The following is a 26,892-nucleotide window of genomic DNA, read 5'->3' as shown; positions in this document are numbered from 1 at the left end:
GCGGTTTCTTTCAACCCGTCTCTCCATAATTTTGTTGCTATTACTCCTTTCAGCATCAACCTCGATTGTTCCTCTTCCGGCATTACTGAAGGACCCCGCCTCAGAGTCCAAAACCTTAGGCTCTCGGCGACGAGATACTTGTACAAAGGAAAAGGTGTCACCAAGCTACTAAGCTATCTTACGTTACCTCCGCACAAAACAGCTCGAGCATACGCAAGACCCCTACGCAAGCTCGCCTCGTCGTCTTCTCTTGAGCTGAAAGCCCATCCGTTGCTGTCGATAGCTGAAACCTGCTTACGAGACAAACGGTTGCTTATAGCTCGCGTCCCGCCTAATTTCATTCCTCCCCTCAACGACTCCTCTAGTCAGCAACAAACGGTCTACCAACATACGATACTATTTCTCTCGTGCAGCTTGCCATCGCACCACACTGCTGTATCCCCGCCGGACGTCTTGTCCTCCGCGCTGGACGACGCGCATGCGACTTGCTGGACGTCTCAGCCGTGGCCCATTGAGTCTACCGCCAGTCGCACAAGATGACGCAGTCTCCCATGATAGCCGCGCCGCCCAAGGCAACCAATGAGATTGACTGGGTTTCGCCGTTAAAGACCTACATTCGCGATACCTACGGCGATGACCCCGAGCGATATGCCGAGGAGTGCGTGACGCTCAACCGCCTCAGGCAGGATATGCGAGGTGCGGGAAAGGAGAGCACTACTGGAAGGGATATGCTCTATCGTTACTATGGACAGCTGGAGCTGCTGGACCTGCGGTTTCCAGTGGACGAGCAGCATATTAAGATTTCATTTACTTGGTACGAGCGTTTAATCTCCAAAGTCTGAAAGAGGCCTACCATATACAGCTGCCTGGGGAGATGTGTACTAATATAAATCTCCTGTCTCCTGATTTAGGTTCGATGCATTCACTCACAAGCCTACAACACAATACTCGCTCGCATTCGAAAAGGCCTCCGTCATCTTCAACATCTCGGCTGTTCTTTCCGGCCACGCTGCTATTCAGAACCGAGAAGACGACTCTGCACTGAAAGTAGCATATCACTCGTTCCAAGCATCAGCCGGCATGTTCACCTACATCAATGAGAATTTCCTACACGCTCCTTCGTTTGATCTGAGCCGAGAAACTGTCAAGTGTTTGATACATATTATGCTTGCCCAGGCACAAGAGATCTTCTTGGAGAAGCAGATCAAGGACCAGAAGAAATCAGGATTGCTGGCCAAGCTAGCATCGCAGTCTGGATATCTCTATGGTCAGGCTATCGAGGGCGTGCAAGAGAATGTCACAAAGGCCATATTTGAGAAAGTCTGGTTGACAATGGTTCAGGTAAGCCGGAAACTCTACTCGCCTGATTGTGCCCCCTTCTCAATGCGGATGATATAAAATTCCTACATGTACGATATGACTAACTTGGAAAATGAAAACAATGTAGATCAAAGCCAATCTGCTCAACTCCATGGCGGAGTATTATCAAGCAATGACCGACGATGACGCCGGCCAACATGGCGTGGCGCTATCACGACTTCAGGTTGCAGACAACCTTGCCAAGGAAGCCGACAGATTAGCGAAAAATTTCCCCAGCACCGTGCCATCCAATGCCAATCTTGGCGCTGACTGCAGCACGCACCTCCAGGAATTAACGAAGCGACAGTGCTCCACGGTTCAGGAGCGGCTGCGAGAGGCCATCAAGGATAACGATTACATCTACCACCAGACAATCCCCGCAGAAGCCAGTCTACCTCAGATTGCCAAGCTGCCAGCTGCGAAGCCCATCCCAGTAAGCGAGCTCTACGCTGGTCAAGATATCCAACGCATCACCGGGCCCGATCTGTTCTCCAAGATTGTACCCATGGCAGTTACAGAGTCTGCCAGTTTGTACGACGAAGAGAAGGCTAAGCTGGTGAGAGCCGAGACGGAAAAAGTAGACACCGCAAATGGAGAGATGGCAGCAAGTTTGGACTACCTTCGACTTCCGGGGGCGCTGCAGGTATTGAAAGGCGGTTTCGATCAGGATATTCTACCTGACGAAGACTTCCGGCAGTGGTGTGAAGATGTTGCCAATCATGAAAACCCAGTGAGCATCTTTGACTTTTTGCGGAGTGAGAAGGAATCCATTGTGTCTACCTTGGACAAGAGCTCCAAACAGCTGGACATGGAGGAGAGTGTGTGCGAAAAGATGCGGTCCAAGTACGAAAACGAGTGGAGTCAACAACCTAGCGCACGCCTTACAACGACCCTACGAGGCGATATTCGCAACTATCGAGAGGCCCTGGAGGAAGCCAGCAGGAGTGACAGTCAGTTAGCAGCGAAATTGCGTCAGAACGAAGCGTGGTTTGACGAGATGCGAAACGCTGTCGCCAACGGACAAGTCGACCAGCTCTTCTCCAAAGCGGTCTCTCAGGCAAAGGCTAGAGGGAGCAACGCCGTCAGCCCATCTGGAAACGAACCAAACCTACTCGATGCGGACTTTGATGAATCTGGACCGTCAGTCGTGGAGCAGATAGCAAGAGTTGAGGAAATTCTCAAGAAGCTCAATCTGATCAAGAGAGAGAGGAACCAAGTTCTCAAGGACCTGAAGGACAAGGTGAGAGCCATATTTATATTATCATGAAAATGGTCGTTGAAGAGATGTACTAACAAAAAGAAATCATAGATCCATAACGACGACATCTCACAAGTCCTCATCCTTAATAAAAAGACAATTGCGAATTATGAGCAGCAACTTTTCCAGCAGGAACTGGAAAAGTTTCGACCTCATCAGAATCGCTTACTCCAGGCAAATCACAAACAATCAGCCTTGATGAAGGAGCTCACTGTTACCTTTAACACTTTGCTGCAAGATAAGCGCGTGCGAGCCGAGCAGAGCAAGTACGAGTCTATCCAGCGACAGCGGTTATCAGCCATTGGCAAGTATAAGCGCGCCTACCAGGAGTTTTTGGATCTGGAAGCGGGCTTGCAGAGCGCCAAAAACTGGTACTCGGAGATGAGGCAGACGGTGGAAAGCCTTGAGAAGAACGTGGATACATTTGTAAACAACCGGAGATCAGAAGGTGCACAGCTACTCAACCAGATCGAACAGGAGCGAGCATCCAACAAAAGCCAGCAAGCGGAGCTGGAACGAGAGCGCCTACGCGGCCTTATGGAGCGTATGTCAGTTGAGCCTACACAGGCGTCGCAGCCAGTGCCAGCAGTGCCAGCAAGGCCGCCTTCACAACGACCAACGCCTGCGCCCCTAATGCAGCAGCAAGGTCAGGCTACTCAATACGCCCAGCGAAGCAATAGCAACAGTTATCAGGGGCAGTATCAGCTACCGACATCTCCGCCACCCAATCAGCAAAACTTTCCGGGTTACGCCAGCCCCCCTCCTCAAAGTACGTTTTCGCAGCCCGTATACAATCCAAGCACGTACGGCAGAAACCCCGGGCCGACATCACCTCCTCCCAATCAAACATCTTTCAATATGAATGTCATGAGAGGCCCTCAATCACCACCCCCAACACAGACGTCTTTTGGGCAGCACCAGACCTACAGTACGTATGGTGCGTTACCCACACAGCCTCAGCAGCAGCAAATGCAACCACAGCAGCAGCAACAGCTCCCCCAAACGGGATATGTACCTCCTGGCTTTGTTCCCCCGCCACCTCCTCCAGGCCCTCCCCCATTGGGTCCTCAACAGACTATTCACTTCGGCCAGCAAGATTACGATCATGTAACTGGCCATCCTCAGAGCGCACAGCCCCGGTCAGCTCAACAGCAACAGGCACATGATCCATGGGCTGGATTGAATGCATGGAAATAATTGGGCGAATGGGATACTGCTGTGATTATTGGCAGGAGAAGGTAGCAAGTATTAAAAGTGTACGGAGATAGGACAGTTAGTTGGATGAAAATAATACCAGTTTCAAGCAATCAGAGAAGAGAGAAATGGTAGTATAGATGGTGGTGTAGCTGACACGTTCCAAGAAGATTCAAGATGAAGGCTCAGGGTTCCTAGAGGGAACTGAATAGCTGCAGGTAATGGCTGTGAAAATGGGTATGAGCCAAGACACATGGAGACGGACAGGGAAGAGGTGAATATGGAGATAGACAGGCGTATATTGAAGGCGTTAATAATATCTATTTCCCTCCCCCATTGTCCCTTTTCTTACGTGTAGTGATGTTTGTTATGAGAAATTCTAAACGGCTAAATATTACCTATACATTTCTAGTAATACGGGTAGTGCATAATACAAAATGGTGTTCTTCGTGAGCTTGGCTGAATAATTGATACACGGCTATTCGCCACAGGCTGAGCAAAAGGGAAATAAACAGCACAGTTGTTATGCTTGAAAAGTAAAAGCATCGAATGGCAGCAGCAGCGTGGAATCTGCGGAGCACCCGAGTTCGGATCTTGTTTGTACCCCGCAGAGGCTTCTGGGCGGGCCGGGAAGATGGAGAAATTGGAGGCGCCTAATTTGACCGCTAGAGGAGGGTGCTGAGTCGTATTTTAGCGATCTTCGGGGGGCCTGGAGACAGGGGCGGGCTCTGACTTTTGGGGAGGTTTTTGGAGAAGGCATTTGGGTCGTGCAGTAAGTAGGTAGTCTTTAGCAGTGCTCCCTTGGACACTTTATAATCATTATATTTTAATGAGGCTATGAACGTTTCGGACATATATATCCCAGATCTTGCAAGCAGGGCATTAATTCACAATTATCCGTCGGGTTGATGGAGGCCGAGAGCACGTTGAGTACTTGCTGGAACGAAACAGTGGATTTTCCAGGCCTTGGTCCCCGTAGAAGCCACTATCGCTAGTCGAGCCGCTTGGGTTATAATATTAGCCGACGGCCAATGAGATTGCCCCCAAATCCGGCGTAAAGTCGACCGAATCGTGCTGCAGGTACTGTGGTACATGTATATAGTTCAGTGACGACAAGCGACAACCGACGCGCGACAACTTCTCTCTTCCGCTTTCATCTTTGGTCTTTGATATAGACAACAGGTTATTAATTCTACGGGGCAGGCATCGTCCATTATCGTCACATTTCTTTTTTGGTTAAAGACATTGCAACTTGGCAATTGTTTCCAATTGACGCATTCTTTCGTGCTCATTGCTTGGGCACCCACCGATAAGAACTGCCGGTTATTGAAACGTCATCATCAGCAGTTAAAGATAGAGTCTTGGAGAAGCGGAAACACAGGAGAAGATGGTGCTCACAGGCAGTGATGTCGCAAAACACGCTGACGAAAAGTCATGCTGGGTGATTATTCATGTGAGCATCTAGTTTCATCTCATCTCATTGACTGAGCTTATCTGACTGACTCTCATTAGGGCAAAGCATATGATGTGACAGAGTTCTTACCAGGTATAGCCATAATGATAGAGAAGCGCGGTGTACTCATTCAACGAACAATGCTGATTGTGATTTCATGAAATAGAGCACCCCGGAGGTGAAGAAATCATTCTCAAATATGCCGTATGTGCAAATCCCCTCTCATCCCATCTCACCTCATTCAAAGTAAGATTGCTAACATGACGACCACCCAACTCCAGGGCAAAGATGCCACAGAAGAATTCGACCCGATTCATCCTCGGGACACGCTGGACAAGTATCTCGAAAAGTCCAAGCATCTTGGTCCCGTGGACATGTCCACCGTCGTGCAGGAGGTCAAGCAGGAGGATCCCGAAGAGGCTGAGCGGCAGCAGAGGATAGCGGAGATGCCGGCGCTGTCACAATGCTTCAACTTACACGACTTTGAGGCCATTGCGCGGAGAACCATGAAGAAGACTGCGTGGGGATACTATTCCAGCGCAGCTGATGATGAGATTGTGAGTTTCCTGCATCGTCTAACATATAGCATTCATCTAACCGAATCATTAGACTATGCGTGAAAACCACAGTGCATACCACAGAATCTGGTTCCGTCCGCAAATCCTCGTCGACGTCTCAAACATCGACCTCTCCACCACCATGCTCGGCACCAAAGTCAACGCCCCCTTCTACGTCACCGCCACTGCTCTGGGCAAGCTCGGCCACCCAGAAGGCGAAGTCATCCTCACCCGCGCAGCGCACAAGCACAATGTCGTCCAGATGATCCCCACGCTGGCTTCATGTTCTTTTGATGAGCTGGTTGACGCAAAACAGGGCAACCAGGTTCAGTGGCTACAGCTGTACGTCAACAAGGACCGCTCAATCACCAAGAAGATTGTCCAGGAGGCCGAGAGGCGCGGCTGCAAGGGTCTCTTCATCACCGTCGATGCGCCACAACTCGGCCGTCGTGAGAAGGATATGCGACTGAAATTCACCGATTCTGGAAGCAACGTGCAAAAGGGCCATAAGACAGATACCAGCCAGGGAGCAGCCCGCGCCATCTCCACCTTCATCGACCCGTCACTCAGCTGGGCCGATATCCCCTGGTTCCAGAGCATCACCAAGATGCCCATCATCCTCAAGGGCGTGCAGCGTGTTGAAGACGTCCTTCGTGCCGCAGAGGCCGGTGTCCAGGGTGTCGTGCTGTCCAACCACGGTGGCCGCCAGCTCGACTTTGCGCGCTCCGGTATCGAGATTCTCGCCGAGACGATGCCCGTCCTGCGCCAGCACGGCCTAGACAAGAAGATTGACGTCTTCGTCGACGGCGGCGTGCGCCGCGGCACGGATATCCTCAAGGCGCTGTGTCTCGGCGCAAAGGGCGTGGGCATTGGTCGGCCGTTCCTATACGCCATGAGCACATACGGCCAGGCGGGTGTGGAGCGCGTCATGCAGCTGCTCAAGGACGAGATGGAGATGAACATGCGGTTGATTGGCGCGGCAAAGATTGAGGATCTGCATCCTGGACTGCTGGATACGCGGAGTTTATTCAACCATTCGAATTCGACGCCGACGGATTCACTATCGTTGACTACGTACGATCCGTTGATTGTTCCTGCACAGAGAATTAAGGCGAAGCTGTAATGAATTAACGTAAGAGAAAGAGATGGATGGATAGATGTATGTATAATATATAAACGAGTAATATATATGTATGTATTTCATAACGTGAATCTATCTCATTGATTCCCCCAGATATCTACAGTAGTGCTTTTCATGTGTCCTTCATTATACAAATTCATATCACAGCTCACTCCCAGCTACTTGTAATATACACCTCCCTCCTCCCCCCTCATGCAAACTCTAATCACAGCCCATTCAAAAACTCACGCAGCATCATCGGCTTCCTCACTGCGTTATTCAGTCCTTCATGAAACGTCACCCACACCTTCTCCTGGGTTGCCGCCTTCTTCTCCCTCTGGCTGCCCGTCACCTCTGCCAGCGGCTGCGCCTGAATGATGCGCCCGAAAAAGTCCTTCTTCACCACTAAGCCGTCTTCAACAATCGCCATATCGTCCTTCTGGCTCTGTGACGGCTGAGTAAGCGGTTGAAGATGGTCACTCTCACCGATGGCACGTCCGGCTCGGAAGCGTGCTTGCCGGGCGACTGCCTCGCGGAGGGCGATCGTGCGGTGGAGTTCCTGGTCGAGGACCTGCCGGACAGCGAAGCGAGTCGGGGGCTGGGATGTAAGAAGAGAAGCTGTTTCAAAAGTCGAGAGAGCATCGATATCACTATATGATGTTAGTCAGCCGTTTTCGTCTTTTTTTCTTCGTGTAAGGAAATAATGAGAACTTACGGGTCCATGCGGTATACAAACTGCGGCCCCCGGTTGGACACTACATCAGACTCAATCTTGCCCTTTTGCAAGGCAATGCCAACTTCAGCGAGCACCTCTGACGCGCGTTTGACCATGGCTCGCTCGCTTTCCTTGCGTACACTAGCCGTAGTGCCCTGACTACCGCCCACAACGACAGGCTTCACATCTGGTGCCAGCATGCGAGTAAGGTAGGGCAAGAACTCCGTGGACACGTCCTCTGCGCTGCGGAACAGGCGCATCATGGTTGGGCTGAGCTGGCTTTGAAGAGATTGCAGCTGGGCACGAGTTTGTTTCTCAGCCTCAAAGGCCTGGTAGTCAGCGCGCGGGCCAGAGAAGGGTATTGATGGACCGGTTTCTTCTTCTCCAGGTCGTTGGCCGTTGGGTCCCATGTGATTGGCATAATGTCTCTTAGGCGATGCAAATAAGTGATGGCAGGCCAGAATAGGTTGAGCCAAGTAAGGGGAGAGCTCCCACTCCTGGCTGGCGAACAGCCTGGACTGGCAGGCATCGTGAAAGTACAACCAGTCGTAAGCTTGGTTTGGTTTCGTGAGATATGAATCATCGTTGAACTCGCGGTTTGGATACTCTGAGAATACTTCTGTCACGACATGGCTGATTTCGCCACTAGCATCAATCATTTGTCGGAGACACTCCATTGCGTATTTCTTTTGGTGCTCTCCAAAACCAAGCTCTGTCTTTGGCTGTTCGTGCGCTGTCTTGGATCTGGATAAGTCGAGTGCTTGTTTGGGAAACCCGCCTCCCTCTTGGAAAAGGCGAGTGATGATGTCTTTGACACTGCCTCGTCCAAGGCCGCGAGCGCCTGCTGCGCCATTGGCGAGCTCCTGGAGGATATTGCGCTCGATCCACTCTCTGGTGAGACGCTGGGTGGCATTCATACTTGAGACTTTGAACTGAGAAGCTACCCATTCACCAATAACCATGATCCCTCGAAGATCACCCTGCACGGTGCTTTCTTGCCCTCGTTTAACATCGATACCGTTAGCCATACCCCATGCTGTCTCACACAGCTTGCGTGCTGCATCTTTATCGCAGGGAATCCCTTCTTTCTCAAATACTGTCTTCAAGCGACCCACCACAGTATCCAGCGTCGGCCGGCCGATGTGGATAATCTCGGCAAGATTTGACTGTCTCAACGGCCTCAGAGAAGGATGATATACATCATTGCATATAAGAATCAAGGGCCGCATCAGGCGGAAATCGTCCCCTTTCTTCTTTTTGCCTTCATAAGTCTTTGATACTCCTGAAGCATTCTTTTGATCGATCAGTACCAGGTCAATCAGCGCTTTAATGAAACCGCCTTCTCCTGAAGCTCCAGATCCTGTCACCACACCATCGACCTCATCAACTACAACACACGCAGGCTTAGCAACCTTCTGCGGTCCGTTTAGAGATTTCTGGTTGCCAACGTTTTTGACGCTCTCCGTCCCAAGACTGGTTCTGATTCGATTCTTCACAACATCACGACTTCGGTCATCACTTGCGTTGACCTCAATCACCTCATAGCCCGCTTGCTTGGCGCAGACGTGGGCTAGCGTTGTTTTGCCCAACCCAGGTGGCCCTGTCAGCATCAAAATCTTTCGATGAGGTTTCTCTTCTTCTACCTGGGAATTGGGTCCATTGCGTCTTTGAATTTTGGGTTTCGCTTTGGCCGTGCCTGGAAAGACTAATGGATCCCACTTCTTGAGCCAACGTAGGACAAGTCTGTTGGTGGAATCGTCTCCGCACAAATCCATAAAGTTTCTCGCTCGGTATTTTTCAGTCCATAGCATAGTCTTCTTAGGCTTTTTCTCTGATATTGATGCGGCCTCCATACGTCGAATAGCTTGGTTGGTGTTTGGAGATGGCGGATTGTTCCGCCTCTCAGCCATTTCATTTGTGGCAGCGTTGATGAGGTTGTGTATATCAACGCCATAGTAGTCTCGTTTCGCCCGTCCTTCTTTGGTCTTTGACCTAGCCGCTACCATAGACTCGTAGGATTGAGCAGCGACTTCTTTCCGCTGTTTAATCGTAATTTCGCGGCCCCCGCATGTTTTCAGGGTGTAAGTAGTCTTTGAGCGGGTTCCAAAGATGGGCGTTGTAAGAAGTGAATCTGATTGGGCCCAGAGGGGCGCTGTTGGTAGTACAGTAGCTTGAGAATTGTCTGTTGGCGTTAACTCAGCTGCCGGGCGGTCGATTGCTGAATCTTCGTCGCGGGGAATGCTGTCACTGGCATCTCGATTCGCATCTCGAGCGCTAAAGATAGGGCTCTGTGGTCTATTGTTGGGTTGATCCTGAATTTTGCGTCTCTTGGAAGGAGATCTTGAGCCAGCCCGAGGTGCAATTTCTGCATCTGATTCGGAATCAGAGTCAACGAATGGTCCAGCAACTCGGGGTTTTTGTGTCGGATATTGAATATCGTGAGGTTTGGCGCGCTTGGGTGGAGGAGTAGGAGGGTCGCTTGGGAAGGTAATTGGGGAGGATGCAGAGAGCATTTTGGATAAGCTGCGTGTCCAATAGCACAAATAACACTCAGTATACACAAAAAAAGACAAGAGAAATATGAAAAATGTCACTGGCCTGGGTCAAGGCTAATGTCCTTGGCCTACAGTATAGAAAACTCACGACGCGTCTCGATAAGGGAAGTGGGCTGGGACGCGTTGAGTGGCCCCACTATCGGTGGGCGCTCGGTGAGCCGGTCAGAAAGCACCACACCGGGCGGCAGATTATCGGCTGGATGGCACCACCAGAAAAAATGACACCCACATATTGAGCTCTAAACAACGGCCCTCAGTGATCTCGTCAAGCTGCAATTGTCGCCGGTCGGCTCGCCAAGATGAGAAAGCCGTATCGTTTCTACAGTTTAGCTCGCCCTGTAAGTTCAAAGCTATACTGGCATTTATGACGCTGTATTCGCAGCAGCTACGGCGCAGGAATTGCGCTGGATCATGATGGCGGGGATCCTGGTTACTGATCTTTGGCAAACTCTATAGAAACTGCGACAATCATGGAACAAGTACAACTTGTATAACCTGTATCGCCAGACTGGCCGAGAACCCCAGATTAAAGGCACACCCACTTTCTTTCAGCAAAAATGGGCGGCGAAAGCGAAAACTCGATCATATCACGGAGAGCACATCCCCGAAAAGAAATGGGTGCGACTCTTCTCCCGCCGACTTCTTTCTGCTGTTGATATGCCGCCGGAGTATCTGGCAGCACACGATGGTTCCGAACAGGCTGCCGGCCGTGGTTCCGGCTTGACAACAACTACGGTCTCGGCCGAAACCTTTTCCAAAGTCCCCAAGCCCAGCACTCAAGAGCGTTCAAGGAAGAGGGCAATCTTTGGAGATGTGAACAAGCTGTTGTCGGATCAATTCCACAACATGACTCCTTATATGCAGATGACATTTGCACCACTGGAGAGGAGATTGGATACCGCAGTATTCCGAGCTCTATTCGCCAGCAGTGTCCGACAGGCACGCCAATTCGTCATTCACGGAGCCGTGACAGTCAATGGAAAAAAGGTTTGTTGTAGCTTTATTTACCGCCTATATATTTGGCCAACATGTACATTTTACTAACAATCACGCAGATGGTTCATCCGTCTTACCAATTGAACCCCGGCGACTTGTTTCAGGTGGATCCCGAGAAAGTTATGTACGGAACAGGAGTTCAGAAAGCACAGCAAGGAAACTCACGTCTTCGTGAGAATCTCGAGGCTAGACAAAAGAAGGCAGAGCAAGCATTCCAGAATGCTGTGAAGAAGACAAGCGGTGCCACTGCTGCTGCCGAAGGAGAGACAGAAGGCGAGAAGGCTGAGTCTGAGGCTGCTGCCGCTGAAGGCGAAGCCACTGAAGGCGAAGCCGCTGCTGCTGAAGATGCTGGATCGCTAACCCCGGAAGCCCAGTGGCAGCTGAACAACCGAGCCTTGAAATTTCTGCTGAAGGATGTCAAGAAGCTCTTGAAGAACAACCCCAAGGACCTTACCGCCAAGGAGAAGAAGCAGCTCCGCCTGTTCCGAGCAGATGCCAAGCGCTTCCTCTCGCAGCCTGAGAAGAGCGAAGGCAATGTTGGCGAGCTCATTGAGGAACTGCAATCACAGATGAAGAGCCACGAACTGATGCGAGAGAGCTTTGAGAAGCTCAGCCTGAAAGAGAATCAGACCCAAGAACAGCCCGAAGCTGAGGCTGAGGCTGGAGCTGAGAGCGCCGTGACAGAGGGTGAGCAGCAGTCAGAACTTAGCAGAGAACGACAGATTGAGAAGGGTCTGGAGGGCCTATCAGATGAGCAGAAGACCAAGGCCAAGAAAATCATGGGCGACGCTCAGCTATCTCGAGAGGAAATGAGGAAGCTGGCCCGCCTGCTTCAATACGACGAAGAAAACCCCATTGATGATTCCAAGCCTTATGCTACCCCATGGAGGCCCCGCCCTTACATGTCAGCGTTTGCTTTCATCCCTCGATACCTCGAAGTCAACCCCAACATTTGTGCTGCCGTCTACCTGCGACACCCGGTTGCACGAAAGGGTATGGCCGAGGTGCCAACACCTTTCAGCTACTTGACAAGTCAATTGACCCACAACTGGTACCTTGAGCGTGGTTAAGTGCAAGTAGGGGGCGTTTAGAGAGGGGCGGTTAGGAGGTGGATGTATATATCATGATGTACAACTTCTACGAAGAAGGAAAAGGGAAAAGGCGCCAAATTTAGATGAAAACAAACAGAAAAGAGAAAAGTCTATGTAGGCTATGTATGATGATGAAGCTGGGGCTGGAATCTGCTCCAGGCCTCGGTATGTAATAGTATATACAAAATAACTACTATATGCTTGAGTCGACGTAGAGCGTAATTGTGAGATTCTGAGAACCATGTATTTCTGATGTCTTTTTTTGCCGCGGCTATTGCGCCTGTTGTCAAAGGCTCTCAACACTGCCAGATATTAAGCGCAAACAGGGAGAGTTGTCAATGGCAGCGCCGTAATAGGCTATATCTTAATTGGGCCGACAACGGAGACAACTAGCCAAGCAAGACTGTCTTGGCTACTAAACCCCCCACATAGAGCTGGGTATAACGGATACACTGGGAATAACGGATAGATCGTATTCCATCTACGTATGTTGCGGAGTGTATGAACAAATTGGGCAACGTAGTGTGAATAAGCTTCCTTACAAATTCAAGACACCTTAGTTTAACCTTGTTTTTTTCTCCTTCAAAATGGATTCTTTTCTAGTGCGTATTAGCATCTCTTCGGTCTTTGAAACATGGATTTGTAATGTCGTTAGTTGGTAAGCCCTGAAGAGTAGAACTAGCAGTAGTGGAATGGAGCAGTAGGAATCGGCTGCTACTTTAAAGATGATGTTAGCGTATCAAGCATGTATAGCCCTTACTGCACGTATAGTATCAGTGCACATGGTTGTATTATGTTGTACATAGGCACTTGAGGAAGCCCGCTACTATAACTCGCCTCATCCATTCGGCCATTATAATTCGTGGATTCCCATGCGTTCTTACGTAGTGTTCTAGAATATGGCTCATCACATGCACCGATCATCTAATCTAGCCTTGTAAGGCGTTTCAACCTCGATTCCATTATTACCCAGAGCCCCAGTCCCTAATCAAGCAACTAAATTAATAGCATTAAACTTGATTTGTGTGACGTCGGAGAGCGAGAGAAAGACGAACCATGGTGCCGTCTTAGCTAATCCCAACAGGGCGCCAAACCAGAGCTTAGTGCATGGCCGCCGCTCAGGCATGCTCGCCTGGGTCGCTCGCATCGGCTACTCGCCCCTAGTCTGAGCGGTCGACGGCTGTTAATTCTCCGCGGTAAATATGGGGAAGGCAGCGCATGCTTGATAATCGCCTGTTTGTGTGCAAATCGCAGTTTTCGATGAGTCTTGTGTGGACCAATTGATGATTTATGTCTATTTTTGTTGTCTGGCAAGCAAACCAGGGCAAAATACAAAAGACGATGCACGCAGAGATGGATAACCGGCACCAACAGGCGGTATTATGCCGAGAACTAGTGTCTCTCATGCAGCCACTTTGTTTCGTCGTCGCACATACAATCAACCAGCAACAGTCAACAAGAGACAGCCGCATCGTAGCCAGCATTCATGCCAGAATGATGTCGTTATAGACAGGTAGACAGAATGATTGCTACTGCTGCTGCTGCTGCTTAGAAATGCAATTCCAAGCTCAACAATAGCCATTGCTTTTGCCTCTTGTTCGTCTTTGAGCCGTGGATTCAGCCGCCGTCTGGTTGCTGAACGGCAATGCATGTAAGTGGCGCCGCTGTCTGGGTCAGACGCCGTGCCGCGAGAGGCAGTAAAATCTTGCGTGCCAAAAGCCAGGGATTCACTACTCTTTGAGGAAATTCCCAGCGGCCGCAGTCCCGGTCCAGCGGCACTCGCCGCTCGTGCGCCGTCGTCCGGGGGCTGAAAAAAAAAAAATCGAGTCTAGACTGATGATTGACAAGCCGCAGCGTCCAATCGCAGCGGGCGGATTTGCCACCAAAGCTCAAACTGGTGGATTCTCTCTGCGCTCTGAGGCGGCAAAACAGCGTAAGGCTCAAGGCTCCAGGGCATGTGGCCACCAAAGACCCAAAGACCCCTCTGTTCTGGAGCCGTTAAACTTATTTGTGGTCTTGTTGCTGGTACCTACATGCTTTAAGACGGCAACCCTTGCAACTCTTATTTCTCCTCCCTCACTTCTCACCTCTCGCCTACCGCAGCTTTTGGTTGATTTCTTCATGTTATTTTTACATCCACATATTTAGATCCTTGCCTGCCCGCGCGATTTTTGCCATTGGACCCCCTTAGTCCTCGAGGACGACGCCAATTCCCTGCTCTGCAGCCTCGCCATTGAACTACTGGATAGGCACTTGACTGGGTGGCTGGAGCCATCCCCGCATTCGCATTTTGTTGCAGCAGCTTTCTTCGACCTGTGGTCTCCGAGTGCGCCGAGCTCAGCAGCTGTCGGCCGACCTGCTCCAGCTTCGATCACGGCCTACAGGGCGCAGAATGACAAATCACTAGAGGCCATTGACTGGTCCCTTCGCTTGGAGCAGAGACTCCAGAAGCCACGCCACGATACCGCCAGCACCGTCCCAAGGGCGGCTGTCCAAGACATCGCTCCCGAAACCAGTCTAACCCTGCAAACATACCTCAGAGCTCGATGTGACATCGCGTGCCGACATATCAGATGCTAGCGTTCGATTTGTCCATTCTGTCCTGCATAATTCGCCATATCTAAACCCCGTATCTCTCTGCGCCGCACCTCTCCTGCTCTAAGCACCCTATCTATCTCCCTATCTATACCTATCCACCTGTCTATCTACCTATCTATCTACCTATCTATCGATCTGTCTATCGATCTATCAGGCCACCATGGACGGGAGCGATCCGCTCCTCGCCTCATCCTCAGCCCGGTCAACGCCTGCGGCCCTGCCCAAGAAAAAGGCCCGACGAGGAACCGATTCAGCCAGCCAGAAGCGAAGATGTATCAGCACGGCCTGCGTGGCTTGTCGCCGACGCAAGTCCAAGTGCGATGGCGCGCTGCCAAGCTGTGCGGCCTGTGCCAGCGTCTACGGCACTGAATGCATCTACAACCCGAATTCCGACCATCGCCGCAAGGGAGTGTATCGAGAAAAAATCGACAGCATGAAGGCCCAGAACTCGACGCTGCAAATCATTGTCGAGGCAATCTTGAACGCCAACGACGACGAGGTGCCCGAAGTTGTAAACAAGATCCGGACATGCGACAACCTCGACGCCGTGGCCCAGGAGCTCTTGGCCATGAGTTCTGAAGTCAAGGAAGAAGAATTCGACGATCAGTCTGACCAAGGTGTCATGTCATTCTTGCCAGTGCAAGGAGAACGGGAACTCGCAGGGAAAATGGGAGAGCTACGCCTGGAAAATGGCTCACTGCGCTTCATTGGCGGCACATCTCATCTCATCTATCTGGGCGATCCTCACAACGACGACCTTACTTACGACTCGCCCTCAGAGGTAGGAACATTCAACGAGAACCCCATCACATCCTGGACCCGCGTCACCACCGACCCACGCCTCATCATGCACCTTATGAACATGTATTTCAACTACCATTATCCCTACTTCACCACACTCTCGCGGAAGCTATTTTGGCGTGATTTCATGAGAGGAAAAGCAAGGCTTCAGCCAGGCACGGTATATTGCTCCTCGCTGCTAGTCAACGCGATGCTGGCGCTTGGCTGTCATTTCACCGATATTCCAGGCGCGTTTGGCATACCTGGAGATAGCAGAACAAAAGGAGACCATTTCTTTGCCGAGGCCAAGCGATTAATCATTGAGAATGACGAGTATGAGAAGCCCCGGCTCGTGACCGTACAGGCTCTGGCCCTCATGTCCGTGAGAGAGGCGGGTTGCGCGAGAGAGGCCAAGGGCTGGGTATATAGCGGTATGAGCTTCAGAATGGCTCTCGACATTGGTCTCAACCTTGAAGTAGATGGATTGGATAAGGAGCACATGACGGAAGAGGAGATTGACGCTCGACGCATCACTTTTTGGGGGTGTTTCTTATTCGACAAAACTTGGTCCAACTATCTGGGCCGCCTGCCGCAACTGCCCAGGAACTCCTTCACTGTCTCCAATATTGACGTCTTCCCTGACGAGGACGCTGCGCTATGGTCGCCTTTCACCGACAAGGGATTCGACGAATCTCTCGCTCAGCCATCCAGGACACGAGCAGTCGCGCTCCATTTATCAAAGCTATGTGAAATCAGCAGCGACATACTCGTCTTTTTCTACCATCCAAGCCATATAAAGAGATCTGGCAGCAAGTCTCTCGAACTCAAAAAGCTTGGCGAGCTTCATCAGCGACTCGAAGAGTGGCGGAAGAATCTGCCTAAAGAATTCGAGCCAAAGGAAGGCTTGCTGCCAAACGTGATATTGATGCTGTAAGTGTGCCATGTTAAATCTAACAACCTAATGAGAAAAGATGGCTGTAAACTAACCTTTCCATCTTTCCTATAGCTCGTTCTTCCACCTCCAGTACATCCATCTATTTAGGCCATTCTTGAAATATTCGCCATCCGCATCTCCTCTACCATCCCACATATCACCAAGGCGAATCTGCACTGCAAATGCAGGTGCTATTTCCAAATTGATGAGATTATATAAGAAATCATGGAATCTACGACAAGTTTGCAATATTGCAGTCTATATGATTCACAGCGCTTGTACGATCCACCTGCTCAACCTTCCGGAAAAGACTGCCAAGAGAGATCTCACTCATGGCCTGCGGCATCTGGAAGAAATTGCTGAAGATTGGCTTTGTGCCAGGCGCACATTGAGCATTCTCAGTGTTCTAGCAAGGAAATGGAAGTGCGAATTACCAGAGGACGCCGAGATGATCCTGAAACGGACAGACGAGAGATTTGAATACTACAGCACGTCTGAAGTTCCATCGCCTGGATCGAGCAACGTAGCCCCTACATCACCAGGTGTTTCGGAAGAAGGGACAGCTGCGGCTGCCAGGCTCGAGTATGGACAGATTAGGCACCAGACGTCAGAGCCTATGACACAACCTATGTTACAGTCGTCTATTGAGGAGCGGATGACCATGGACTCACCGCTAGCTATGACCAACAGCAGCCCTCTCTCTGGCCAGCAAGTCATGGCCATGGATCCTACGCAAATGGACTTCCAAGATATTCTAAACTCATGGCCACAACAACTAAACATGCCCCTAAACTCGCAATCTCCAGACGTACCATCCACCGCCCAGAGCCACCTATCATCAAGCATGAGCCACAACCCAAGCCAAAATCTAAATATTGATAGTCGTGAGTGGCTACTGAGCGACTCAGCACGACTACATCAAAGTTTTGGGAGCTGGAACATCAGACCGCAGCAACAGCAACCCCGAGGGCCTCCAACGTCGAACGCAATGTTCATGTTTAGCAACGGTCAGGGGGATGGCTCTGCGGTTGACACACCCGACTTGAGCAGTTTTGATTCACTTACTGAGTCTTTGACGACAATTAATACTTGGCTCCCGCCGGGACTGGAGTAATGAGAGGATATCTTTTATTTTTTTCGGAGTTGGTAGCTCTTTATAATCTTTTTTTTTTCTTCTGGTATCTTTTTTCTAACTGAGAAATATCCATGGCTGCTTACATGTATTTGTATATGGATTCATTCATCTCTCTCTTTAAGCGAAAGAGAAAAGGGCAAGGAAGTAAGGCGTCAAACGTGTATGCGATTTTTGGGCAAGACGGGCATGGTTCGGACATTATGATGGGTGAGGGAGGCTTTTTTTTTTTTTTTTTTTTTTTTTTGCATTGTTTCGATTTGTTTCGAGGAGCAGGGTAGCCATTAAAAATTCCTCGTCATCGTAAGCCACAGGATACCCTATTTTTTCGTGTTTATTGTAGCGGTAGGAAAAAGCCACCATGGCCAAGCCTACATGTATGTAACGTTTTATTTCTGCAGCCGCCGAGAAAGTAATATAATTTAATTGTCTCTCTCACTCCTTTCAGTCTATTTCTCTCCTCTTCCTACTTTTTTAGGACAGTGGTACACGTATTTATTTGATGCTGTCTCCATAAACGGGGCGCTGGGATGTTCATTGCAGAAGTGGGCTGGTTACAGTCAGTCCCTCCGAGCATGTTATGTATGTCACTGGCGACCAGTATCAGTCAAAGTCGGATATACAGTAGCATGGAACGACAGACCGGATATCCGATATATGGGGATCCTACGAGGAGCGGCTACACGCTATCTACGGAATCTGATGATTTACCTTTGATGACCGATTTGTCTTCCGCTTCTGTCGATTACACGTCCCCAGAAAAAACAGGGGTCATACGTATCTCATGAGAGAAAGAGGGAAAAAGAAAGGGATATCGATCTTGGGGCGCCCGCTCCTTTCCTCTGTGGACTAGGCGCCCTCCTCTTTTCCTCTCTTCCTTCTCACAAGGCCCTCATGACTTCCCCAAAGACGCCAAGCGAAAAGAGAGAGGGATGAGGACATGTGTTCCTCGACGGATGTCCGGATTTTCTCCCACTGTCGACGGCGTTACTCTTCCCATCCCCTCTTTTATGCTCTAATTTTTTTTCGATCTAGACGCCGATGGGAGGGTCGATTGGGGTAAATTTTCGGCGCTTCACCCCGTCGTACTGCTAGTGGAAAGGAGGAGGTGCTGGGGGAGACTGGACGAGAGCGGGCCATTCCGAAAGCCATCTTGCACACGTGAACAGGCAGGGTAGAAAGAACGGCTTGGCTCCGTACCGCATGTACGTGTACATAGGATATACAGGTATGTATGTAAGTATGCACATGGGAGCCATGGGCCGGTAGATCGTCATCATTTCCCCCAAATTCGAAGGGGTCTTGTTTCCTGCAGAGTAAGAAGGAGAAGTCATCGCGTCAGAGAATCAGGAGAGGCGCTGGTAATATCAGGATGTTGGGAAAAGTCCTTGGTTAGGAAAAAAACGCGGGATATGTGCCGGGATAAAGGGGGTTAAAATTAGGAGGATTGAGAGTGACGTACCGCATAAACAACAGCAAGAAAAAAAAAGACCGCGGCAGGCTAGTACTAAAAGCTGCCGGCCGTGTCTTTCATCTTATAAATTGGAGGGAATGAGAATCACACTCCAACAAGGGCTGCTGAGGCCTCGAAGGAAACAGAGCAAAAGATCCAAGCATAGGCAGAGCTAGTATTAGTATTGCCATGCCTTGCGAGAAAGCGGAGCTGGGATGCCCTGGGCGCGGCACTAGTGTGCCTGTAAGTGAGTCTTAGGCCAAGCGAAGTCCCGTGCGGATAGATGAAGGAGAAACGGATATTCTCATAACATCTCATATTCTGACCGGCGGCCGAAGTGCGGGATGAGGGTCCACCAGAGTAGAAGCAGAAAGCAATCTTGGAGCTAAAAAGTGCCAAAGCATACCGCACTTGAGTGAGCTGCAGCAGACATTGGTCTTGATGAGACTCCCCAGACGTGAGATTATGGGTCCCCCTTGCTGGATCAAGTAACGATAAGACGCTGCTCGCTAGACAGGGGAACGAACATGCGCCCCAGTCGGCCGCAGGACATCTTGTCAATGACATTGGCCCCTCAGAAGCGCAAGTCATGAGCACTTGACCTGCTTTTGCCTGCCCCAGCATGCAAGCACAAGCAAAAAAGTACGGGGTAGACAGGAGCGGCCGATTGAGATTCAGGTTTATCACCTCTCTGTCTGTCTCTCTTTTTTTTTTCGCCAATCCCTAAAGCCAATCTCTCAATTGCTAGTGTAACTTGTAGGATGTCTGTCTGCGTTCGCGCCACGCGGGCCTTCCGCTCCTTTGCTAGGGGGCAAGGCAGCAGGCAGGAAAGGTTGAACAAACTATTGGAGAGAGTACATGATCAGCATTCTTTCATCTATTTCGTGGCAAGATTTCCTGTGTCATGCGGATAGGGCCGGCATTGGCGGCGACGGACGAGGGGATGGGGGCAGTGCGAGAGGAGATTTGCTTTTTTCCTTTTGATGAACAGACAGACCATCATACACGTACCTTTCATATCCAATTGATCAGCTCAGCAGCTGAAAAGGAGGAGAAAGAACCAATAGACCTGCTCACGATATGGCGTGGTCCAATTCCAAGTACTTTGTAGATTCAGCTTCGGAGGGAATTGGAGGTTTGTCTCTGGCAGAAGGGGCAGAAGGTGCACAAGCTCTACGGAGTACAATGTCGGAAAACAAGTTTAATAATGGCATCTCCTGATTTCAAGTTGAGGAGGATAAGGGTTGCCTTTTCCCCCTCGTTTGTCATCCGGAGTTTTTTGATTCCTGTGATTTTAACCTTTTGCCATTGCCGAGCAAGTCTAGAACACATCAACCTTGAAGAATTGGTCCGCCGTCGACCGATCTCCCCTCTTACGAGCGAACGGGCATTCCTTTGAGTTGCAATTCATGTCCATGTCAACAGTCGGACCATGTCCGCTCGAGCTGCCTTGGGGAACCCGGACGGTCGATCAAGCTTTTCCCCCGCGGTGGCGTCGCAGGCCAAGAAGCGGCTCTTGTCAATGGGCTGAACGGCAAATTGTCATGATAGATCGTGGTAGTCACAGTCGTACGTCGGCGTTTTTATTTCACGCGTCACCAGCTTTTCCAACATGGGACGATGTTCTCCCGCTCGCTTTCAGCTGCAACGACAAGGCTTGGGAGGACATGAACCGGGTTTTGAGTATTTGGCGGGGAAACGGGGAAATGGGGAAATGGGGAAAACCTGGAGAAGCGATATACTCCGGAGTGACAGCTTGACAGATGATGGAATCCCCCAGATCTTGGCCTTGACAAGGTTGCTGAGCAGCGTTGCATCGTGCGCAAAGTGATGGGATGCCAATATAGAGTGCTCGGCCGTCGTCGCAAGGTTCATAATTGGAACCGCTCGACTCCAGGCTCAATTCATTAGGCAACGGATCAATAGCTGGTCTATGGGTTGCAGTTACGCCTCTCGTGAGCGCTGGCGCCTCTGTCAGTGGCTGCAAAACTCCGGGGTTCGGCCCGAGTACCGTTGGGGCCACATGCAGGGCACAACGCTCTTGGAGCTTGAAAACAGGACCCTTGCCAGGGCCACTGCCTCTACTTGGGCTTCGGCGCTATTGCTGTAGGAGGTGTGGCCGATGGCCGGCCTATTTCGCCCCAAGCAGATTTACCATTGCGGGATGCCTTTCGGTACAAAGTACAAGAAGCCAGGCCTCAAAGTCTAAGTGTAATCACACATGGAGTACGGCTCGGAGCGAGGGTGGTAAGCGTACCTACTAGTAGCATGCGCATATCGGGCTTGGTCCACCAATAAGGCCCGCGTTGACATCACCCTCTCCGCCAATCTTAACTCCCCGTGCTCATTTGCGTAGTGTCATTGATGCGGTAGCGGTTATCGACCGGTATTCGCGCGGATTCAAGGGGAAAACTTGATCGCGCTTATGTTAGTACGACGAGGTGCCGAGAGACTTCTTTAAAGTCTAGAATAATCGTAATGGATAGACGTAAATCTCAATGCCTTAACTCTAGAACTTTATATCTGCCGGATTGTACAAGGTACTTTGTCCCTGGTGAGATATATCAATTGTACCAAGCCCGTGTCCAAGTGCTTGCCTTTGTCCTGCAGCCAATGCCGAATTCTCCCAAGGCAAGGTGATCGGTATGCCTCATCGGACTATTAGGCAAGGGAGATTGAAGCCATCAATGCTAAACTAGTTGAATAGCCTAGTTAGCGCTTTTGAATGTTGCACCTCTTACTGCGTTTGGGAGCTCGCCTGTTCAAGCGCAAATACTCAGACCTACCTACTTCATGCGTACAAGTCTCCGTCTGCTAGCATCATCCGAAGCTTTCTCTCGCCGGAGTTGCAATGCAAGCGTGAGGCCGTGTCTCATCTGCCCATGTCTGTGGGATGCTTGAGCCAGATTCCGAGGTATGATGGTGTACAGCCGCCGTGGAGTTGGAGAGTGGGTGGAGTGTTTGTAGGAGTTATTACGAGCTCCAGTTCCAGCTTAGCCCATCTGCCGCCGCTTTCTTGTGCCTTTTGTCATTATGCCGTTTGGTCTAGCTCTTTGTGGCATAAAGCCATCTGTTAGTGAGTGGGCGGGTGGACGATGCTAATTTGGTAGTGTAGATGCGAGTCCGTTATAAACGGAACCCTTGTTTTGGTTCTCATACTCTGTAGTAGTGTGTATGTAAGCATCTGGATTACATAATGGTAGCGCTGCTGCATGTTGCCCAAGGTCCAATACGAGGTGAAGAAGAGATGCTTTTCGTTCTTGATGGGCTGAAGTCTGTCAAAATATCAATGCGACGCACGTGACCTTGCTGTACTACCCCAAGCACCGAAACTCGTCACCACTCGGGACCCCCAACTGGGCAGCCATCTGCCCTTGTGCACATTAGCAGATCTACGAAGTACAGCCTTATATCGAGCACAATGTCCCCTCTCTGCCTACGTTATCACTTCTCTCGCCTGTGGTCCATCACCACGCCAATTCCAATGCTCAAAAGCGTTTGAATTAGTGATCATGTTCATACCACGCCATTGATGCCGGATTCCAAGTGAAAATGGTTCGACTTTCGAAAAATCGCCAGCCCATCAGACACACATACACTGCGGTTCACTCCGAGAGGCCCTTGCCCACATGACTCTAGGTTATGGAGCCTCAGCTCTCGCTGCCCGTTATGCCCACAGTGAAACATACTCAATTTCACCATCTACCAATGCTAATGCGTTGAGCTTAAAGCAGTCAGATAGCTGAAACCCCCCTATCACTATGCACTAAAAGCCTCAGTCGCAGCCAGCGAATGAAGCAGCGAGGCAGTGAGGCTTTTGATATCTACTCGGAGCCCAAGGGACATTTTGTCGACCAAAGCGCTGTCGATCCGCAGATCTCCTTAGATGCCGCCCTTTAACCTTCTGAAATGGGAGCTTCTTCCGGGCGCTAGGTGAAGGAACTTTGTCCACCGAGAAGTCTGTGCGTAGTGTATCACAGCCAAAATCAGCTTGGCTAAGGGCACAGGAAACAACAGAAGACAATTATTCGTCATTGTCAAGTTGAGATGAATCGTTTCATAGACTTCCCAGGAGATTTATCATGTGAATCAGCAAAACATACCCCGGCAGAAGTTCCGATCTTCAGCCAATAGTCGATAAAAGTCGATTCACCTACCACATTCGTCACAAGCGCTATCCAAAGATAGCCCCAGGAGCCTTTGTTATCTATCTGTTGATCTTTTGAGTTTCTGATGTTAAATAGGTAGGGTTGACCATCACTGCTTGTCTGAGACAATCTGCTCGTTAAAGAGAAGGGATTGTAAATAGACAGGAAGGAAGAGAGAATCAGGAAACAAGAGGAGAACCAAGCACCGCGCAAACTGCAGCTATTCCTCAAGATCTATGCTTCAAGATGTACTCATATAACGCCGTTTCTGCCTTAGCTGCATTCGTCTCTGTTGCCGCTGCAGCTTCCAAGACGTGTCCTAGCGATTCTCCACTCTCTTGCCACAACACTACCGCCGTTCAAGATACCTGCTGCTTCATTCCGTCTGGTCAGCTGCTCCAGACTCAATTCTGGGATACCGATCCCCCAACTGGCCCATCCGGTAAGCGACTTCCTGTAGCCTAGCAGGATGCGACTTATTATGACTTTCCAAATGGGGGATGATGACTTATCGATGCTTCTAGATTCCTGGACCGTTCACGGACTCTGGCCAGACAACTGTGATGGGTCGTTCCCCCAGACATGCGACGATAGTCGAGCGTACACCAATATCACCGATATTTTGACTGCCATGAATGCTAGCAGCACTCTTGACTTTATGCAGACATACTGGAAAGACTTTCAAGGCGATGATGAGTCTTTCTGGGAGCACGAATGGGGCAAGCATGGCACCTGTATTACTACCCTGGATCCCAGTTGCTATGAAGACTATGTCCCCACCCAAGAAGCCGTTGATTTCTTCTCCAGGACGGTTTCACTGTTCAAGACGCTGCCTACCTACCAGTGGCTTGCCGATGCTGGTATTACTCCTGATGGTTCCAAGTCCTATTCACTAGACGACATCCAGTCCGCCCTCACTCAGCAACATGGCGCCGATGTGACCCTGGGCTGCGAGGGCAAGACTCTGAACCAAGTCTGGTATCACTTCAACGTCAAAGGTTCTCTGCAAGACGGCAAGTTTATTGCGGCAGCACCTGACGGTGCCAAAAGCACTTGTCCTGATTCTGTCTTCTACGACCCCAAAAACGGAGGCGAGAGCGACGAAAGTATTAATTCCCGCTGAGATGGTTACACGGACAATATGAGCCTGGAGTAATACAGGGAATACAAGCATTAGGCCAAGGCGGACGGGGAAACAGAACAGTGAAATAGACCTGGAGTAGCATACGCAGCACTATAAAGGAGGCAAAGAGTGTGGGGATTGGCGGGCGGCTCGGAGGGTTAGGGGAAGGGGGGGGGGTTTGTTTTGTGTATGCTTGTATATTTGCGATTCGTCATGTATACTACATCACCATCTTGTGACTCGCCGGCAGTGGCGATGGCATCTTTCGGCGATTTGAGAGTCTGGAAATAATCCGTTCTGATATCCCCAGCTTTTCTGCTTGTTAAATTGCAACCTGGGTGCGGGTGCAGCATTAGCGGGCAGGCGATGTACTGCTCTAATAGCCGGAGCTAGCAGGCTGCAAACACCCTGATCGAGTGCTACTATATCCTGTTGCGACGCCATGTTGGCACACTCCGGTACACTCCGGTACATGGAGCAACAACAACAATCAAACGGTGCCGCAGAAGGGCAAGTGGGCCAGCAATAAAGATGAAAGCGCCAGGGCATCGCGCTTTCTCACTTGCCAAGCCAAAAGATTTTTCTCTGCTCAAGCGGCGGCGGTCAGGCACTAAGGCGAGCCCAATCACAGGCTAGCAAGGCGAATTAAAGCTGTCTGCCGTGAGATATGGTTGGCCATTTTGGTCTAACCGCAGCGACAGGAGCGACCACCGCTGGCACTTCCCGTGTGCGTTCCTGCTCCAAGATGCTCTTTCTCCGCGCACCGCACTGCACCGCACCGCACCTGCGCGGCTTCAGGGTTGAGTCTGACTTGCGTGCCGACTTGCTTGCTTCGTATTCGCTCTGTTGGCTGACCCGGGCATTTGCCAATTTTGTTTTTCTGACCTCTTCTTCCAACTCAGCACCATCGCGTCTCTTTTCTCTCTCTCTTTTCTCTCTTGTATGGATGTCGCTTTAGCCCTCTACTTCATCGCCACTACGCTGCAGCAGTGCGATCAGACGTGCAGTCAGATGAGGGGATGCCAAATTTTTTTTTTCCTCGCTTAGCCCAACGGAGACCATTCCCGAGCACCGACTCCCTCTCTTTTCTCCCCTGGTCCGATTGTCATTTCCCTGCACGCCCTGTTCTTCGTTCATCTGGTTGGGGCAGCAAGCCCAAACCGTGGCGCCACTTGGATTGACCCCATACTCGCCGCATGGCCCCCCTGCACTATTTCCAGAAGTGTCTAGAGTGGCTTGACTCATTGGGAAAGGCCTCCGACTTGCCCATCTTGCTGAGCTCAGGTCCGAGGGCGCGGCTGATGGACGGTTGGAGCAGCAGCCACTGCCCACAAAGAGGCTGGTCTTGGTCTGGCACCAGCGTCAGGTCCAGGCGGCCTAGCAGTAAATGGCCGCCGAGATGCCGCCAAAGGCCTGCCGTATACTCGACTTGTACATGACCAGCGACTAGCTAACCCCGCATAATCGTTCGCTACTGAAACCGGCCCTTACAACCGGCAATAAGTCTTCGATACGCGTGGCGGCGTGTGGAAGAGCCAGCTAATGCATGTACCTGGGAGGACTCTGACAGGCACCCTGCCAGTTGCCCGACGAATTAGCATCGGAAAATACGACGGAGGGACGCGGCTCTCTCGCCATGAAACGGTATGTGTCGATTCGCCGACTGCAGAAACTGGGGAGAAAATGTTCCGTTCTTCATCTCAACGTTGGTCGTGCTGCGAAACAAACGTGGATTGGTAGCTTTCTCTGCATGGATTGATTGCCGCTCCCAGGCCTTTCCCTGTCGCTCCAATCTATTCTACGGTCAGCCACAGCCGTGTCTCTGCAAAAACGGCTACCTCGTCGCGATAACGCTCTCTGCTGCTGTCACTGCTGCCACTGCTGCCAATACTGCTGCCTCACACCCCCTACTCGATCGTTAATGTGGCGTGCCCGGGAACCATGGAGAAGAGGAGCTCGAACTGCTGAGGCGGAAACACCTGCTGGTAGCAGCAGCGATGTGATGATACTACTAGTATCTCCGAAATTCCCTTAGCTATACAATAGCAAATCGCCCTAAGGAGGCGCACCAATTGAAAATGCATCACGCACCCCAGCGTCTCCACTTACAAGTCCACCTCCACAAGCAGCTCCATCGCCATCCCATTCTCCATCCATCCATGACCATCACTTGGCCACCATCACTCCGCCTCTCCACACCATCGACGGCTTGCCATGCCTGCCCACCCTGGTGAGGTCTCCTCCGGGGCCCTCACAAGGCTTGTCTTATGGAGGCCCTCCGGTGCATGGAGCGAGCAGCAATAAAAATTGAGAAGCGTCCCCATATATTAGTTTGATGATGGAGCTCTCTTGTCGTATTTTTTTAACTAACACCCCCCCAGTCTCTGTCATAACTACCACTTCTCACGCTGCATCGTTTTTGTTTG

General features: G+C 50.7%; 6 protein-coding genes across 6 annotated transcripts; 5 read left to right on the top strand and 1 right to left on the bottom strand.

The window, feature by feature from the left end:
* Window positions 1-439: 439 nt before the first annotated feature.
* GGI43DRAFT_87060 (BRO1-like domain-containing protein) lies at window positions 440-4,074 on the top strand. Its single transcript, XM_083210428.1, has 4 exons — window positions 440-814; window positions 912-1,341; window positions 1,448-2,599; window positions 2,669-4,074. Exons 1-4 carry the CDS (start codon window positions 537-539, stop codon window positions 3,812-3,814), a joined length of 3,006 nt encoding a protein of 1,001 aa, XP_083059126.1. The 5' UTR covers window positions 440-536; the 3' UTR covers window positions 3,815-4,074.
* A 1,124-nt stretch (window positions 4,075-5,198) lies between these two features.
* Window positions 5,199-7,055, top strand: GGI43DRAFT_428429 (L-lactate dehydrogenase (cytochrome); the record flags this gene model as incomplete). The annotated part of the gene is made up of 5 exons (XM_083208963.1): window positions 5,199-5,264; window positions 5,324-5,357; window positions 5,431-5,468; window positions 5,546-5,821; window positions 5,874-7,055. The coding sequence occupies 5 exons, from the start codon at window positions 5,199-5,201 to the stop codon at window positions 6,942-6,944; spliced, it is 1,485 nt and encodes a 494-aa protein (XP_083059125.1). The 3' UTR covers window positions 6,945-7,055.
* GGI43DRAFT_408566 (uncharacterized protein) lies at window positions 6,992-10,281 on the bottom strand. Its single transcript, XM_083206373.1, has 2 exons — window positions 7,657-10,281; window positions 6,992-7,591 (listed from the first exon to the last, which is right to left on the bottom strand). Exons 1-2 carry the CDS (start codon window positions 10,167-10,169, stop codon window positions 7,168-7,170), a joined length of 2,937 nt encoding a protein of 978 aa, XP_083059124.1. The 5' UTR covers window positions 10,170-10,281; the 3' UTR covers window positions 6,992-7,167.
* Window positions 10,282-10,452: 171 nt separating this feature from the next.
* On the top strand, window positions 10,453-12,503 carry GGI43DRAFT_408564 (mitochondrial 37S ribosomal protein uS4m). Its single transcript, XM_083206372.1, has 3 exons — window positions 10,453-10,549; window positions 10,668-11,198; window positions 11,267-12,503. Exons 1-3 carry the CDS (start codon window positions 10,511-10,513, stop codon window positions 12,275-12,277), a joined length of 1,581 nt encoding a protein of 526 aa, XP_083059123.1. The 5' UTR covers window positions 10,453-10,510; the 3' UTR covers window positions 12,278-12,503.
* Window positions 12,504-14,389: 1,886 nt separating this feature from the next.
* Window positions 14,390-17,983, top strand: GGI43DRAFT_408562 (transcription factor domain-containing protein). Its single transcript, XM_083206371.1, has 2 exons — window positions 14,390-16,606; window positions 16,683-17,983. The coding sequence occupies exons 1-2, from the start codon at window positions 15,057-15,059 to the stop codon at window positions 17,722-17,724; spliced, it is 2,592 nt and encodes an 863-aa protein (XP_083059122.1). The 5' UTR covers window positions 14,390-15,056; the 3' UTR covers window positions 17,725-17,983.
* Window positions 17,984-23,159: 5,176 nt separating this feature from the next.
* On the top strand, window positions 23,160-24,635 carry GGI43DRAFT_86786 (T2 family ribonuclease). Its single transcript, XM_083210426.1, has 2 exons — window positions 23,160-23,785; window positions 23,868-24,635. The coding sequence occupies exons 1-2, from the start codon at window positions 23,590-23,592 to the stop codon at window positions 24,464-24,466; spliced, it is 795 nt and encodes a 264-aa protein (XP_083059121.1). The 5' UTR covers window positions 23,160-23,589; the 3' UTR covers window positions 24,467-24,635.
* Window positions 24,636-26,892: the final 2,257 nt, after the last annotated feature.

This window comes from Trichoderma evansii (assembly GCF_050947405.1).
Source record: "Trichoderma evansii strain SZMC 28006 chromosome Unknown GGI43scaffold_14, whole genome shotgun sequence".
NCBI lineage: Eukaryota > Fungi > Ascomycota > Sordariomycetes > Hypocreales > Hypocreaceae > Trichoderma > Trichoderma evansii.
Note: the sequence above shows the minus strand (reverse complement) of the source record. Positions and strands in the feature narration are given on the sequence as shown.

Excerpts from the sequence above, each read along its gene's own strand:
- GGI43DRAFT_87060 (XM_083210428.1), top strand. The coding sequence starts at position 537 with ATGACGCAGTCTCCCATGATAGCCGCGCCGCCCAAGGCAACCAATGAG. Across the intron at positions 815-911 it reads ATTAAGATTTCATTTACTTG|GTTCGATGCATTCACTCACA; the intron begins GTACGAGCGTTT and ends CTCCTGATTTAG. Across the intron at positions 2,600-2,668 it reads TCAAGGACCTGAAGGACAAG|ATCCATAACGACGACATCTC; the intron begins GTGAGAGCCATA and ends AAGAAATCATAG.
- GGI43DRAFT_86786 (XM_083210426.1), top strand. The coding sequence starts at position 23,590 with ATGTACTCATATAACGCCGTTTCTGCCTTAGCTGCATTCGTCTCTGTT. Across the intron at positions 23,786-23,867 it reads TCCCCCAACTGGCCCATCCG|ATTCCTGGACCGTTCACGGA; the intron begins GTAAGCGACTTC and ends CGATGCTTCTAG.
- GGI43DRAFT_408566 (XM_083206373.1), bottom strand. The coding sequence starts at position 10,169 with ATGCTCTCTGCATCCTCCCCAATTACCTTCCCAAGCGACCCTCCTACT. Across the intron at positions 7,592-7,656 it reads TTTGTATACCGCATGGACCC|TGATATCGATGCTCTCTCGA; the intron begins GTAAGTTCTCAT and ends AACATCATATAG.
- GGI43DRAFT_408564 (XM_083206372.1), top strand. The coding sequence starts at position 10,511 with ATGAGAAAGCCGTATCGTTTCTACAGTTTAGCTCGCCCT. Across the intron at positions 10,550-10,667 it reads TCTACAGTTTAGCTCGCCCT|AAACTGCGACAATCATGGAA; the intron begins GTAAGTTCAAAG and ends CAAACTCTATAG. Across the intron at positions 11,199-11,266 it reads TGACAGTCAATGGAAAAAAG|ATGGTTCATCCGTCTTACCA; the intron begins GTTTGTTGTAGC and ends ACAATCACGCAG.
- GGI43DRAFT_408562 (XM_083206371.1), top strand. The coding sequence starts at position 15,057 with ATGGACGGGAGCGATCCGCTCCTCGCCTCATCCTCAGCCCGGTCAACG. Across the intron at positions 16,607-16,682 it reads CCAAACGTGATATTGATGCT|CTCGTTCTTCCACCTCCAGT; the intron begins GTAAGTGTGCCA and ends TCTTTCCTATAG.